This window comes from Scardinius erythrophthalmus (genome assembly GCF_964197995.2).
Source record: "Scardinius erythrophthalmus genome assembly, chromosome: 9".
In the NCBI taxonomy this organism is placed as follows: Eukaryota; Metazoa; Chordata; class Actinopteri; order Cypriniformes; family Leuciscidae; genus Scardinius; species Scardinius erythrophthalmus.
In genome coordinates this window covers 15,811,830-15,828,349 of record NC_138229.1, presented here as the reverse complement: position 1 = coordinate 15,828,349, position 16,520 = coordinate 15,811,830, and the positions used below count along the sequence as shown (strand labels likewise).

Genomic DNA, 16,520 nt, shown 5'->3' with positions numbered 1-16,520 from the left:
CAACTTCTATGAATTAAAATCACTTAATCAATTATGAATGAAAAATAATTAAAAATGAACAATAATATATTAACAAAGGAGCATTACTCTGAATTAATAAATGCTGTGAAAATATTTGTTTGATACCTAATAAATTAATTAAATGTTTACAAATTAAACACTAATGTAAAGTGTTATCATATCTATACTTTAGAAACAGACTGTAGACAAATTCAAGCTCATAAAAACAGGTTGGTGCTAATTACTCATGCTAATGTCGGTTTAAAAGTTCACATTCTACACACAGGCCAAAATCATCTCATTAACAAAAGCTATAACCCAAAAAGCCAAAACCAAAATGTCTGATCATGGATCCTGAACCAATGGGAGGGGGACTTACATAAGAAACCTTCCTGCTTGAGAGAAATCTCCTTTTTAAAGGAGCTGGACTTCACCGAGACCATTTTAATGAGCTCTAAAACACAACAGCGACGGGTACTATAAAATCAGCTGGCAGTTGGATGGAGATGGCAACAGGGTAATACCCTTCTGTTGTTTTTGTTTGGTTGTTGTCGAGTTCCTTTTCTTCTCTCCCGGTGGACAGCCTTAATGATTAAGGGGCAATCTACAGGGAAATCAATGCGTGCTGCAAGTGTTTTGTTTTATGCTTGAGATTACGGCCCATTAATCTCGTGAAAGCAAATACAGACAACAAGGAGGAAGAGACAAGAATGTGTTTCTTTAAAGAAAAGATTTAAGGCGATCGAAAAAAAGCAAGTCATGAACAAGATGTATGGCATTAGGTACAAAAAAACCACATGTGCTTTGGGGAATGTAGCGATAGGAAACAACCGAGGTCTTAACATTGTCCATGGTAGAATGAACCCAGTTGGGTATGGAGGCCAAGAGGTAGATCTGTTGTGTTAAGTCCCTGGTCTTTTATTTTGAAATATTAGTTTGTCTTTTATTCTAGTCTAGATCAGGGATTCTCAACTCTTTCCTGCAGAGGTTGGTTCCAACCTTGGTCAAAACTCACCGGCCTGTAACATTCTAGCAATCCTGAAGACGTTGATTAGTTTGTTCAGGTGTGTTGGAATTAGGGTTGTGCAGGAATGAGAACCCCTGGTCTAGATGTACAATCGACTACACCTAGAATGGTGTAGTCCATTTTAGTTCATTCTAGTCTAGCTGAATCATGTCTATGCTTATGGTTAAGTCATGTTTTCATCATTAAATCTTCATGTTCACATCATTAGGGTTTTGGGCTTTAAAAAAAAAAATTGTTTAACCTTATTTCTAATAAAACTGGACTTAGGCTCTTCATTTTGTCATGTTCATGAGCTCTTGCATTACATTTGAGTGGACATCTTACCTTGATGAGTAAGGGCTTCTTTTGCCCATGGCCAGGTGGCGACTCCAGCAAGCTCCTCGCGTGCTGAATTATTAGCAAAGAACACGTTGAGCATGTCTGAACTGCTCAGATGAAGCAGCTCCTTCAGTTCCTTTATGCTCAGATAAGCCCTGCAGCAGAGATATTGACACACAGTCAAACCACTTTGCATAGAAAATAAGTTATTTTTAAGAGAAGTGTCATAAACATAAATGAACAACATGAAAGACCTTGGCCAAAGGAGAACCGGACCCCAACCGAGTCTGGCTTCTCCCAAGTTTTTTTTTTTTTTTTCATTTCTCTCTCCTGATGTAGTTTGGGCACTTTGGCTTGCTTATGGGGGCACTTCATATTCAGTAATATTATTGATTTGATTGCACTGGCGTTATTGGATGAGAACCAAACATGATCTCATTTGAGCAAGATGATGACACAACCATTTTCTGCAGAGCTGCTCAAAAACAAATTTTATAATTGATAACTGATACATAGTTATCGAACTCTACATTGTCTTGAACTGACTTCTGCCGAATAATGACACTGTCTTTTTTAGATCTGCTTTACCGCAGAATTAAATTATTTTTGAAACATTGATTATTATTTAAAGTTATTAAAATATCAAAGTTATTCACATTTTCTGTGAAAGATTGAGACTGTCAAATCGAGATTTAAAAGGGACTGACAATTTAAAAATTTTAATGACACCTTTACTTATGGTACATGCCATCAGAATAATCAACTGGAATTTGAAAGAGAACGAATATAAAATTTACTGCGGTACGATGTGATACACGGTACGTGTTTTTAAATTTGCCTCTTGACTTTTATTAGCAGTTTGAATAACAACAGTCGTTAAAAAATCACTTTATGTCACAATGATTAGAGATTATAATTATTCGAACTGGTTATGCCGCATGAAACGACTACCGTCTTTTTCATTCTACTCCCAGCTGTGATGAATCGCCATAGAGGGGCTTTGATGTGTGATGTTAACTTATTTTTACTTTGGAATATGTCACATGTCATTTTTCTCTTTTGCTTTCATAGCTGCTTAAGCCTTAGCACCTCATATCATTGGCCCGTTGGTTTGAAGAGGTCCGGTTTCTTAATGCCCTTTGGATCATTCCAAAGGGTCGAGCCTATTAGCAGAACCACCTACTGTTTCTTGGACCCGTTCCATGCGAGAATAAACAAAGCATCGTACTTCTGACATCGTTTTTTATTAAACAACCAAAGGCAGAGCCATTCTTTTTGAGTGCTACAGTTGCCTAAATCTCTCCTATATGGCTATTTCAGCAAAATAATTCAAATGATTTAATTATTTATATTTCACATGATTTAAAGGCGAACAATCTTTTCCAAATGTGATCTGGAAAATAAGTGCTACAAATATGTTTTGGACCATAATTTTTTGTACAGTGAATCATTGTTGATAGAAAAGTCAATCAGATGCAGAATATTGGAAAAAAACACGTTTAGCAAAAGTGAAGGTTGCACATTATGACAGGTGATTTACTCTTTTTTAATTTATTATTAGTCACAATCACTTTGCAAAAAATCATGTTCTTAATCAGTATTTTGTTTTTCTTTTTTAATCATAAACTTGTTATATTTATACTGAAATAAAATAGTTGCCAAAGGGGTAAGAAAAATAAATGTAATTTGAAATACATTTTCTGAAAAGTTGTGTTATGTTTTATTATTACGTTATTGGTTTTATTAGCAATTTATCTTCTCAAGAAATGTTATCTTGTTTATTCATTAAAGCACAAAAATACTGATTAGGAGAAGATTGAGATTAAGAAAAACAATTTTTTTTGCAGTTAAAATTCTGTGATTTATAATTTATATGCATTTCAGTGTTTTTCTAAAACCTTCCTGACTTACATTTGAATGCTTAGACTAAATATTCAACATCATGGAAATCAGTGGCACTTGCACGGCTGTACGCACTGTGCGTACCATGAGAGGGCGCTAAGTAATTTAATTTATTTTTTAATTGATTATTAATCTATCTGTGTACACTCATGACATATTGAGAAAGCAAGAGAGAATGAGAATAAATAAAGGTGTGTGTTTGTGCGTTGTAACGTCAAATGGGTGAAAATAAATCTGATTGGCTACTTTAGTTTTGTTTAATTGGCACTTTTTCCACACACGAAAAATGACATTACAGATAGTTAATGTTAAAAACCAGGCTCAAAATGAGTAAACAATCTCTAAAACAGCTAAACTTGATTGAAACATTTGCAAAAAGGCATACAATATTGAGTAGGGACAGAAAAAATTATGATTTTTCCAAATCTTTGAACCTTTCTCTGATTGTTTCGGGAAAAGATTCGAAGCATCAAGAGTGTCGAAAACAGTGGCATCTTGTGGCAAAAAAATGGTGCTCTAAATATTTAATGGTTTATATGGCAGAATCTATGATAATGTGATAGGCTATATATAAAAACTGTTAGTAAATGGACTTGAACTTCCAAACCCGAAGAGTATGGTCTGGGTTCAGGTTAAACATTCACATCACGTGACTAGAAAGAGGTGAGAAAGAAAGGAGAGGGGGGATAGACATGAGCATGGGCAGAATTTCCAATTCTCTGTCCTCCCTTCCCAAAATGACAACGACTCTCTTATGTCTCTAGCCGTCTAGCTCACACTTAAGTCATTACAATGACAGATCTGAAATCATTGAACTGCAGTATGGCAGTAAGGTCACTCAGTCCTAAAGATTGGATTTGAAAAACAAATCTACTAGAAACATAAGTAAGAAGCAACAGTAGGAGGAAGTTGGTAAAGGATTATGAGAGGTTAAATAATAAAGTATATGTATAAGAGACATGGCACAACAACTCATATCAAATATAAACTGTGTACTCACAAGGACACAGATTTAAGTCTGGCCTGCGTCCTATTTACTTCCTACACTGTCTTATCAGATGTTAAGACAAAAATGCTATTAAAAAAGTACAAAAGTTTGTAAGCTAGATGCATTGACTTGATGCGTTAAATTGACATTCCTCGATGAAAGATGACGAATTGCGTAGAAGAGGAAACAAAATGCACACAGAATTCACTGCAGTTATCCAAAGTCACAATGAGTCAAGTTAAGTGTGTAATTTATCAACAAATAATACTGGTTTAATAAATTACCAAACAATTTAAATCAAGTCAGAACATCACTTTTGTAGTTTTAAGCAACAAATCACATTTTACAGTGTGAGAGGCTAAAGCAAATATTATTTCTACTGGCTTCAAAAATCAGTATTTTATTTTATTTTATTTTTTCAAACAACACTCAGACTCAAGCCTCACATAAACAAATGCTTCCTCCATGCCTGGAGATTAGTGGTTAACTGGTAACTGTAAGCTGTGAGTCCAGCCTTTCAGTATGTTTAAGGAAGAACATATTTATATACAGATGAATCGAATCAATTACCAAAAAAAACAACAAAAAAAACAAAGAAAACATGTTGTCCGTTTTTCCCTAAGCTTTCGCACAGGCGAATCTAATAGTAACCACAAAACCAACTGATGCCACAAAAATGCTTATTCAGGGAACAAACATAATATGACAAAAACAACAGAAAATGAAAATGTCAGCACAGTCCTCTAATCAGACCAATCACGTCCATTTTTTTCCAGTCAAAACAAACTTTTAAATGATTGAATGTTATATTGTATATAAAAAAGTTTCTATAATAAACAAATGTGGGCATAGATCACATGCATAAATATTAATATAAATATCATTTTAAAATATTAAAGTATTAATATTAAATAAAGAATAATTCTGAAGATATACCTTTCAAAAGTTTTTGAAAAAAGTCTCTTGTGCTTACCAAGGCTTCATTTATTTGATCAAAAATAGAAATCAGTAATATTGTCAAATATAATTACAATAAAGTAATTGTTTTCTATTTTGACATATTTTAAAATGAAGTTTATTCCTGTGATGGTAAAGCTGTATTTTCAGCTTCATTACTCCAGTCTTCAGTGTCATGTGATCCTTCAGAAATCATTCTAATATGCGGATTTGGAGAAAAATAAATTTATCATTATCAATTTTGAAAAGTTGTGCCGCTTAATATTTTTGAGGAAACCTAAAGAACGGCTTTTATTTAAAATGTATATATTTTTGTAACATTAGAAAAGTCTTTATTGTCACTATTAATGAATATAATTAAAATACTTGCTGAATATATATATATATATATATATATATATATATATATATATATATATATATATATATATATATATATATATATATATAGATAGATAGATATATTATTTTTTATTTTTTTATTTTTTTATTTACTTTTAAATCTCACTGACCCCAAACTTTTATAAATGGTACTATATACATAATTGTACTTTTATAATCATTTTATATTGTTTAAGTTTCCAAAACATATTTTTATAAAACATATACTTTAACACGATATATGAAATATTTTGACATTGAAAATTATGTAAGATCTTGGGTTAATGTTCATTTCACCAGAGACTTGTGCCAACAAACCCCAGTCTCCCCTAATTTCTGTGCTATTAGCAGAACTAATGGAAAAGCAAAAATAATAAAAATACTGCCCCCTTCGCCTTGCCCCGCCCTCCATTTTTCATGTCCTCCAACGTGTCAGACAAAGCAAAGGTTTAAAAGCAGCTGTTCACACTTTCTGAGTGTTTCCGGAGGTTAACACTTCAGAGGAGTAGGTTTACTGTGCACAAAACTTGGATATAATAAAGTATTTTAAGGAAGAAAAAAAAACTACACACTTCACCTTAAAGGTGGACACAATCCGTTTGAATAACACAGAGAAAAAGAAGAAAAAAAGAAAGAAAAAAACATTTATTGAAACAGGTAGTTTCAAAACCACCATTCCACATATCTTGCAGCAGAATGACTAAAGAAATAAATACATCATAAATCACTAAAATTGCTAAACATCTATCAAAGATAATTACTAAAGAGAAGAGATATCAGGTAGTTCAGTTCTATTGGCTTAAATGTCTGAACTAAAATGTCTTTGCTTTCTTCTCGGTCCATTTCTGGAGCTTGCCAAAAAGCACCTGGTGGTTCCCCTGTGCTGTTTTTCTCTGCTTCAACAACAAAATTGAGTAGTGACAGCCATTGGCAGGTACTCGAGCTTTACTGCCCAGCAGCAGATACCTGGGCTATAACTCACACAGCAAAGCATTAAAATCCCAGACCTCGACATAAAAAGCACGCTATACAATTGCCATCAAAATGTCATCCCTGCATTAATTCTCTGCAAACTCTGGACCGCTGCCTTAACGATACGCGCTTCCAGCATAGTAAGGAAAGACCTATCTAAGGGCTAATACGGTCCCATTGGCTATCAGCATTTCTACCTATTGACACATCATATTTAGAGGAAAATAAGTCCAGTGAATGAACCTTTGCTTTTTGAATATGGAGTGCCAAGGACAGCATGCTACTCCAGGTCACCACCATTACACAATGTTGGCTTAGATAGTATTAAGGAGGTCTTAAATTCCCTGAAGAAATCTTTTAGCATTCCTATTCATCTCAATGGCAGTTGCTCGACTGGCACAGGAACGAAGGAAAATTACATCATGTTAATGTCCCAAGCCCTTCACTAGAGACTATCCTGATCTGTGAGAAAGGATTTCACACTTGTAAGAGCCTTTCAAAACAAAACTGTGAAATGGTTACAACAATGAAATATTAGCGATAAATCAATACAGTTCAAAAGTTTGGGGTTAGTACGTTGGGTTTTTTTTATGTATATTTAAAAAAATAAATAAATCTTATGCCCATTTATTTAATCAAAAATACAGCGAAAATAGTAATATTGAGAAATATTATTACAATTTGAAATTCTATTTATTTCTGTAATGGCCAGTCTGAATTAATACATTTATTCAGCAAGGACAAGACTAGAGTAATGGTTGATATTAATTTCTTTAAAAAAAAAAAAAAAAAAAAAACCTTACTGACTCCAAACTTTTAAATGGTATGTTGCTTATTATTAGAATATGAAAACTTGTTTCCTCCACAGAATAAAACATTTTTAAAGATAATTGTGACTTTTTATCTCACAATTCCGAGTTTAAATATTTCTCAGAATTGCAAGATATAAAGTCAGAATTGCGTGATATAAAGTCGCAATTGCGTGTTATAAAGTCAGAATTGCGAGATATAAACTCGCAGTTGTGAGAAATAAAATCTTGCAATTGCGAGTTTCTTGCAATTCTGACTTACAGTTTTTCTCAGTCGCTTTGGTGCATTTCTCACATCACTATTTACATTTGCACAACAGTTAGTTCAACCTCCACAACATTTAGTCATTTGTGCACATCATAGTAGCAGTTTCTCATTCCTTCCAACAAATTGCAAATGCTTTTGGACATGCATCAATTGCTTTCATACAACTCTCTGCTGTTTTATAACATTATCATTTGCTTATGTCATGTCAGTCAAAATTAACTATACTTGTGAATGCTGAATAGTCATTCCATATAAAACTAATAGTCCTCATTTCATTGCTTGAGTCATTACATACAAAAATGTTGAACTAGTTGTCAAAATCTGTCATTTAAAAAAATAAAAATAAAAAAAAAATCCTGAAAAAGTCTCCTAAATTGAACAATTTGCAATTGAGCAAGAGATGATATTCGCTGGGATGTAGATGAAATTATGTGACCAGACAGAGAGGAACGTCTGGATGTGCATGAATGATTACAGTCCTATGTATGTTGTATGTTCAGTTCCAATACAGTATATAGGCCAACTGCAATATTGTGTACAGTTGTGCACAGCTCTACCCAAAGGGAGTTTATGTTTGTTGAAAATAATGGTGTATTTTTTCTTTTGCACAATGCTGTGAACAAATTAGAATTGCAAAGAGCATATGCAGTAAAAATGTGAAACATACATATTCAGTGTCTTGTACTCAGTTACCTCATACATACAGTAATGTGTAATTTTACTGTATTTTTTCAAATGGCTGTGCAAATAGTATTTAGTGCTGTATTGAGCATTTTCAGGTAGTGTCACCAAGATCTGACTTTTATCATTGGAAAACATTCACAGAGTAAACTGTCATAATGAAAACATGACAAAGCCATTTGACTATCTTGTTCATAAACGATGGTGTCAGGACTTTTCATTTTGATGACACTGACACTTTCATTGACATGAATACTTGCTTTTGAGGAATGAGCTATCCATTTTGAGCAAGTGACACGCTTTTGCAGGTTATCAACTAGGTTTTGCAGTTTGTACTAATTGTTTTGAGAACTGCATTAACTGTTGTGCAAATGTAAATAGTGTTATGAGAAATGCACCAAAGCGACTGAGAAAAACTGTAATAACACGCAATTGGGAGATATAAAGTCAGAACTGCGAGAAATAAACTTACAATTGCGTGTTATAAAGTCAGAATTGCTAGTTTATATTTCACAATTTTGACTTTATAACACGCAATTGTGAGTTTATTTCTCGCAGTTCTGACTTTATATCTCCCAATTGTGTGTTATAAAGTCAGAATTGCAAGATATAAACATGCAATTCTGAGTTATACAGAATTCTGACTTTATAACACGCAATTGTGATTTTATATCACACAATTCTGACTTTATAACACGCAATTGCCACTTTATATCATGCAATTCTGACTTTATAACACGCAATTGCCACTTTATATCATGCAATTCTGACTTTATAACACAATTGCGACTTTATATCACATCATTCTGACTTTATAACTGGCAATTGCGACTTTATATCTCACAATTCTGACTTTATAACACACAATTACGACTTTGTATCAAGCAATTCTGACTTTATGACTCGCAATTGCGACTTTTTTATCACGCAATTCTGATAAAAAGTTGCAATTACCTTTTTTATTTTTTAATCTCTGGCACAAACAAGCTTTAATATTATAATAATAATAACTTATTATAATATTATTTAGTCAGATTACTCAACTGCTTTTGAATGACTGAAAGATACAGTAGATGCTTTTTTTGTCTGCAGAGTGTGTAGCTGCATCATCTACCACCATCTAACAGATCATGCTAACCAGTTAAGCCTTGTAGAAACAGCGTTGAGATGGCATTCAACTGATTTATGATCCACCAACCAAAAAAAATTCTTTCCCCGTGGATTTTGGCTATAAACTTGATGTCCTCTTTAAAAGTGTCCCAGGGCAAATCTACCAAATGAGTGTATCTCAGACCACCATCCAATGGTATCATTGGGACCCTATTTATCTCTATAGGAACCCTTCAGGAACAGAAAGGCATACCTTGAAGAAAGCTTGTTCTCAAGCAACCATAAAATGACAACAGCTGGAGGCTGAGACACTAGGTCTCTATGCACACTGAACCTAGAACAACACTTCCCAGACTGCATATGAAATTTTGATGTATAGCAGCTTTATCCTGCAACAAGATTCAGACTGAAAATGATTAAACGTGAACATTTATATAATAAGTGCAGTCTGCACTTATTAAAGGTAGGAAGTTAAAATGATGTATTTATTACCATATATCTTACATTATATATGATATCCAATAATCTTCTAAATGGTGCGCTCAAAATCTTAATTTTAAGTATTAAAAAGTTTAAAACACGTATAAAAAATTATTTTCTATGCTTGCATAGAATAGATAGAAGATCTTAATAAATCACATTTTTAGGATTACGCTATAGTGCGACTTTGTGAACATCTACTTTTATATCTGTAGCACAAGAAAAATGAAAGACTCTATGACGAGCCATCAAACAGTCTGTACGGGAGCAAAACTGTCCTGCCTTTCACAATGAATAGAGCCGAGACCTCTGGTTTTGTTGTTTAGCCACATTAAGCGTATACTTTGGCTCAGTTCTACATCCAAGTTTTGCATGCTTTTTAAAGCTATTCCAGAAGGCAGATTTGTATGCTTTGCATGTTGAGTAATACAAAATGCTCTGACAATCTTGAAAAAAGTGAACACTATTTCACAATAAGACACTTTGGTTTCCCTTTTCCTGATGCTGCTATGAGAACATTTAACAAGCACATAATTTGTTTTCAATTTCTTGAACTAAAAAAACATTTTGTCTTGGCCTTTAAGGCCTTGCACTTAAATTCAAGCAGTTTGGTAGGAATATAAAGTGAGGATATATAAATGCACATAGTTGATGTAATGATAGGGTATCAGTCAGTTAAATATCATCCTGAGGGTTTTATGCTAGAAAGATTTTGCAATCCTCGAATTAGGACCAAAACATGAACCCTCTTGCACATACAACTAAAATTATTCCTGGTTTCAAGTTAGTTGCCAAAGTGGAACCATACTGAAGCACAAGCTTACCTCTGAGGAGACTCTGGATCAAAGCAGGTCTTTGCGACATTTGTGACCTCAGGGTCACAGCAATCACCATCATCGTAATCATAGTAAATACTGTTGCACTCTGGGTTGCAGACTCCATCTCTCCGCTTCCAGTTGTAGCAAGGCCCCATGCGCAAGCAGTCACCCCCATCGTGGCCCGTGAAGGGATGGTCGCACTCGGGATCACATTGGCGGTTCCCCACATTTGCAATGTGGCAGTTGCTGAGGATGAAGCGCCGTTGGAGTGAAGAGTTGTAGACGCTGTGAATGCTGAGTTCCAGAGTGATATTATAAGGACGGAAGGCGTCTTCCAAGGCTTGGTGTTGTAGCTGGATCTGCTGCAGAGAGACTGTTGGGTCAGCGCCATCATCCTTACAGATATTCACGATGCGGTAACGTAGGCGCTTCGCGGCATGCAGCTGCCAATGCTGGTTATAACTGAGGGCGACGTCGGCATTGTCACACACAGTCACGCCGCATCGAGGCGGCAGAAATGGAGACACAAGCTGTCTTTCAGGGATGGGAAGAGCCACGATGACTGGGTTGTGACGGTCTTTGTAGGGCGCCCACTGATTCTCGACCTCTGAGAAATCTGCCCACTGGGACAGGAGGGGAGATTGTCTCTCTGCATGGGGTTGGTTACCTTTAAGTGCTTGGTGAGTACGCGCATAACCCCATAGCGTGACACCTCCCAAATGCCCGCGGAAACTGTGCTTATGATCAGACTGGTCCCCGCCAAGCAGAAACAACCGACAGGCCTTGATGTAGGGGCTGTACAGGTCACCTGACTGTTCGCTGCTCTCGCTGACCTTGGAGTTGTCTACGTACAGCGCCATCTTGTGGCCGTCATAACTGACCACCACATGAGTCCAGCTGTTGGGCTGGTAGCGCTGGTGTCCGACAATGGTGGTGGATTTGAGAGCGCGATCCGTGCGAAGGGAGAAGAAAAACCTGCCATCTTTTCTTCCTGTAGGATCTGCCGCTCGAATACCGACAGACCAGCCTTTTTCGCTCAAGGGATACGAGCAGTTGTCAAACACGCCTAGAAGGAAAAAAAGTCAATGAACAGAAATGTAGCTTCATCAAGCACAGAGTAATTGTCATTTAATTATCTGAAGAGTTTAAGAGTTTAAGTCATTTCCATTCAACAAATCCACTGATATTCCCAGCTGTCTTTCGTAAGGAGCAGTCACATCTGGCAGACAGATGTTACCGTCGAAGGACAGAGAGAGGTCAGGGAACCCCTTCACCCTCCCAACAACACACGCACATGCGAGCACACACACACTCGGGTGTATTATTCCCTGCAAACAGGGGAACGAGAGATGGGCAGCTTTAAACAAAATATCCTGAGGGACGTGGACCACACTGAAATTTAATTCATTGGATGTGTGAGTGTGCGGAGCTCCCGCGTATGACAGCATCTGCTAATTTCTGTGTGTATCAGCCAGCCCTGAAGTCGTGAATTTGAAGACAAACCTTTCCAGAGTACTATCCACTTGGATGGCGTACTATACACTTTCAAAGCCCAGGTTCTTATCTTCCTGTTTTTATAGTGTCCGTCTCCCACCTCAGACTGGCCCGGAGTGCTGAGTTTGGCTTGAGACAAAGTGTGCTAAAGAAATACTTTTTTTTGTAACCTTGTATGAGTGATGGCTTCAATATGATAAGTGTTTATGAGAGACAGAGAAAAAGCGAATGTTTTTGAATAGTATCACTTATTAGCGAAAGAAAAGTTAGCGCTGAAACGACCACTTCCAGTAAAGCCTTTGAACGCTCATTTGGCAGAGTGAGTGATTTTTTTTAAAACTGGCTTTATAACAATAGATTTGTCCACTGATTGTTAAAAGAAAGCTATTGACCTCAGAAGGAGCTAGAGTGAATGTTCACATCATTTTAGTGATGACGAATATGTCAAAGTGAAATAATGCAATCTTAACAATAGCAAGATGGTAGAAACCCTCATTTATTTAAGAGGTTTGTGAGATTTGACGTCATTGGGGAATACTAATTTTATCCAAGTGGCGGATAATTTTAAAATGGAATATCTAATGCTCTCTTTGAGGTCTGATAGATGACTCATCAGTGTTAGAAACAGATGAATAATATTTTGCACCCCTTTTTGCCTAAAAGCATGTATTTTGGCATCCATGGTAGAGGAAAAGCCTTGTGCAGGTTACAACCACAGAACTCTGCGCTTTGTTCTTCTTACTGGGAACTAGTCTCAGAAGCACTTCCAGATATAATCATTTCCACATTGACCCTCCTCAGCAGCCATACGAAAATGCCCATTTACCTGATTATGAAAGCTCCTTTGAGGGATCCGGCACCTTCTGTGATGTTCCACACCTTTTTTTTTTTTTTTTTTTTTTTAATCATAATATGTGCATCGAACGTCAACTCAGTTGCCTGTCAAAACCATACATCATATAACAGTTAAGGAAAACCTGGAATGCTGCCCTAAGCCTTATAACAAGGAGAAGGCACAATACGTTCCTCTAAAGAAATTAAGAGAGATTAAGTATGTGTGAATTACCTAAACCTGCGTCTCTCAACAGAGTTCAGCAGCAGCGTCTTAACTAATAGCAAAACTGTAAGTTTATCTGCTTCAAGAACAGCGCAGTTATAACCTTGCTAGTGAGAAATGTCATGTAGCTTTAAGTTGCTAAACTATTTTACAGATAAAATCGACAGATCAGAGCTGACAATTCGTTTCTGTGCGAGTGTGTGTCCGAGAGAGCGGGAGAAAGAGAGTATGTGCTGTCAGTACATAATAAAATGTAATTTTTTGGCAAAAAACATGGAAATAATTTTTTTTTATCCTATTGTTCACTATTATTTCACTATCATTTATTTATCAGTGTCGTTGTGGGTGTTGGTTCTTTTGCTGTTGTAGGCTGTAAGGACCTTTGAAATAACCGAAATAATTTGGCGGAGTGATATGGACATGTAATGCGGTCAAGACCTGCCTGGAACAACTTTAGCTGTGCGTTTTCCTGAAAATAATTGCACGCCTTATGTTCATCAACCAATCAGATTCAAGCATTCAGCAGCCCCGTAGTATAAAAGAAAAATAAATGATATACTTAAATTACAAAGCATTAACAGGCAATCAGCTTTGCATATGAAAAACCACCTACTTTCTGCAGCAAATGAAATGTTTTAAATATGCCAAACTATTGAGCTGGATGGAAGGTAGCTGTCAATGTGAGTATGGTGTCCAGACCATGCTGCATATGAATCAAATCTTGGAAATGCAACGTGTCATACAGTATGCACAAAACGTGATTAAATACAGCAGACAGGACACGCTGAGCAGGTGGTGGCCACTTGTCCCTCTTACACTCCGCCCCAGCACTACTCATCGTTTGCACCTCATTTCCCCATTCTCCTTTCATCTGCTTGTCAGCTGATATCCTCAAACAAAGGCCTCTTAAATGAAACAACAATGTGTCAAAGCTGTGACACAACACAGATTCTACCGCACACCATTTGGTGCACTTGATGAAATGATTGGAGTTCGAGGAATGAATCTGACTTCCCATAATCAATTTGGTCTGCATGGCTGTATGCCTTACAGCAGAATTTATTCTGATTAGACAGTTGCTAATTGTGAATTATGTATCCTTCAAGTAATAACTACTGCTTTAAGTAATAGCCTGACAATTCCAATTCCTAGAAAAACAATTTTGAGGACCAAAAAAAAAAAAAAAAACCTGTATCCCTGCTTCCAACATGAAAAGAGTGATTTAAGAATATGAGAATGATGTATGAATGAACACCCACCTGCGATGATGGCAGGATTATTCTGGCCCCCTTCCGGCTTGACCCACAGCTCTAAAGTGAAGCTGGAACGAGGAAGTTCTATGCCAAATGCAGGGTTCACCTTTAGTTGCTCCACCTGACCTCTGAAATACACAGCTGTCATCCACTTTGCAGGCACATCTCGTACATCGGCCCTCCACGGCTCCCCAGCAGCGCTCTGCAGCCCTTCTTGCTCCCCAGAGTACTCATCACTATCTTTAGAGTTGGCGATATGGTGGATTTTGGTGTCCTGTGTATCATTTGGGGCATCTTCTTCTTTGTTGAACTCTGGAAGGCTCCGTGCAACCCTACTTGGTGAGGACAAGCTGTCTATCAGATCACCACCCAGTTCTGCCTGTAAAGGGTGTCCTTTTGATATGGATTTAAAGGGTTTGTGTGACTTAGTAGATCCAGGCGCAGTGGCCCCCCGTGATTGTTTGCCTTCTTTCTTCAATATGAAAGTCTCTTCTTGTAGATCATAATATTTTCCCTTCTCATTACTATCCCAGTTAGTTAATTCAACCGCATTTGTGTCACTAGAGCTGCACTCACCTGAACATGACCTCGCCGTTTGAGTTTTCCATAAGTGCAAGTCTATCAGGCGAGCGTACTTTCCGATCACGCCCACTAGGGGGAACTGTTGCGCAGTGGAGCGCGGCGGCCGCTTGCGGCTGATAGAACCGCACTGCTCTCCAGCCAGCGCTCGGTCCGCTCTCTGTGCAAGTGTCCGCTTATACTTCTGGATATGATCTGACTGAGCGCTGTTCAGCAGCCATGTGTAAAATACTGCGAGAAGAATAGCCAGTAGTCTAAAAAACGTCATTTTATTGAGGAGATAGTGCAGCTTTCAAAGCATGGACATCTGTTTGATTGGTTTGAATTGCACTTGGGAAGGGAGATAGCCTAATATTTAAATCGCTTTAATTGTTTTGGCTGCCTTTTTTTCTCATCAACGATAGCATGTACTGTGTTTAAGTTAAGATAGGTGTGTTAATGAAAGTTTTTTATTGTTTGAAAAGAAATGATAACAAGGGAAGTCTAAATTGTCAGTGCATTAAGGTAGATAGTCTGTTCCTCTGTCTGCAACTGGATGTCGCTAATAACGAGTACCCTAACTGACACCAAACTGTCTACTTTAAGTCTTTTCTCCCTCCCTTTTTAGTGCTTATCTCCAAACAAATAACATCTCGTGTCTAATGGATCTCCTCAAACCTGTCTCTGTAGCGCGCTCTGACAGCGCAAAGGTCTAGTTGTCATTCACTTGTAGTTCATTTACGCGCGCAATAATGTATCCTCATTGTGGTCGAATTAAAGCGTTAAAATCGCGTTTGATTGCAGACTTACATAGCTTGCTGTCTGTACAGTGTAAGGTTGTTTGAAGAGATGTCACGCTGGAAAAAAGGTTATGTGAGGTTGCCACCTTTCACCGGTGCGCAATTGGTCGCGTCCAAATGCTCGCGGTCACACTTCTTCCCCCGAATAAACCGCCAAAATGTTCAAATAAAAACAAAAAAAGTCGATGTTTATCTAACAGAGGAGTGTTTCAGATATCAGGGAGCTGTAAAAGTAAGCTTAAAAAAATTTATTTATTTTTCTCACAAATATGGATCAAAATCCAATAATGTGAAGGTACTGAATGGAGATTTGTTTTTTTGTCATGCTGTTCCAAGTGAAAACGGCTCTTTGGATCACCTTGAGATGGTGCGCAGACTCCTCTTGCGCTCCGTGTGTGTTTATATTCCTAGGCTGAGTCCCGCTGCATGCGCTCTCCACATCTCCACATCAGATCAAACTAACGCGCTAAACGTTTTATCTGTTTCCTGCAGCCTGACATCACAAACCCAGCCCCTTACCCAACCATTAGGAGAGAAAACTTCACCCAGGTCCAACCCAGCCCCGCATGCATGCTGTATACTCTCACTTTCTCCCCCAGAGCCATTGACATCTAGCTGCTACACCTACTTCTGTAAAGTAATGCAAG

The 16,520-nt window shown here is 37.1% G+C and overlaps 1 protein-coding gene across 1 annotated transcript in view; it reads right to left on the bottom strand.

Moving 5' to 3' along the window:
- The window catches only part of pappa2 (pappalysin 2), a 58,481-nt gene extending 42,173 nt beyond the window's left edge, over nucleotides 1–16,308 (bottom strand). The window contains exons 1-3 of the mRNA XM_081374036.1: nucleotides 14,522–16,308; nucleotides 10,718–11,777; nucleotides 1,352–1,500 (exon numbers count right to left, since the gene is read on the bottom strand). Of these exons, the coding sequence (XP_081230162.1) occupies nucleotides 1,352–1,500; nucleotides 10,718–11,777; nucleotides 14,522–15,362 (2,050 nt within the window). The 5' untranslated portion in view covers nucleotides 15,363–16,308. The remainder of the gene's footprint in view (nucleotides 1–1,351; nucleotides 1,501–10,717; nucleotides 11,778–14,521) is intronic.
- Between the last annotated feature and the right edge of the window lie 212 nt (nucleotides 16,309–16,520).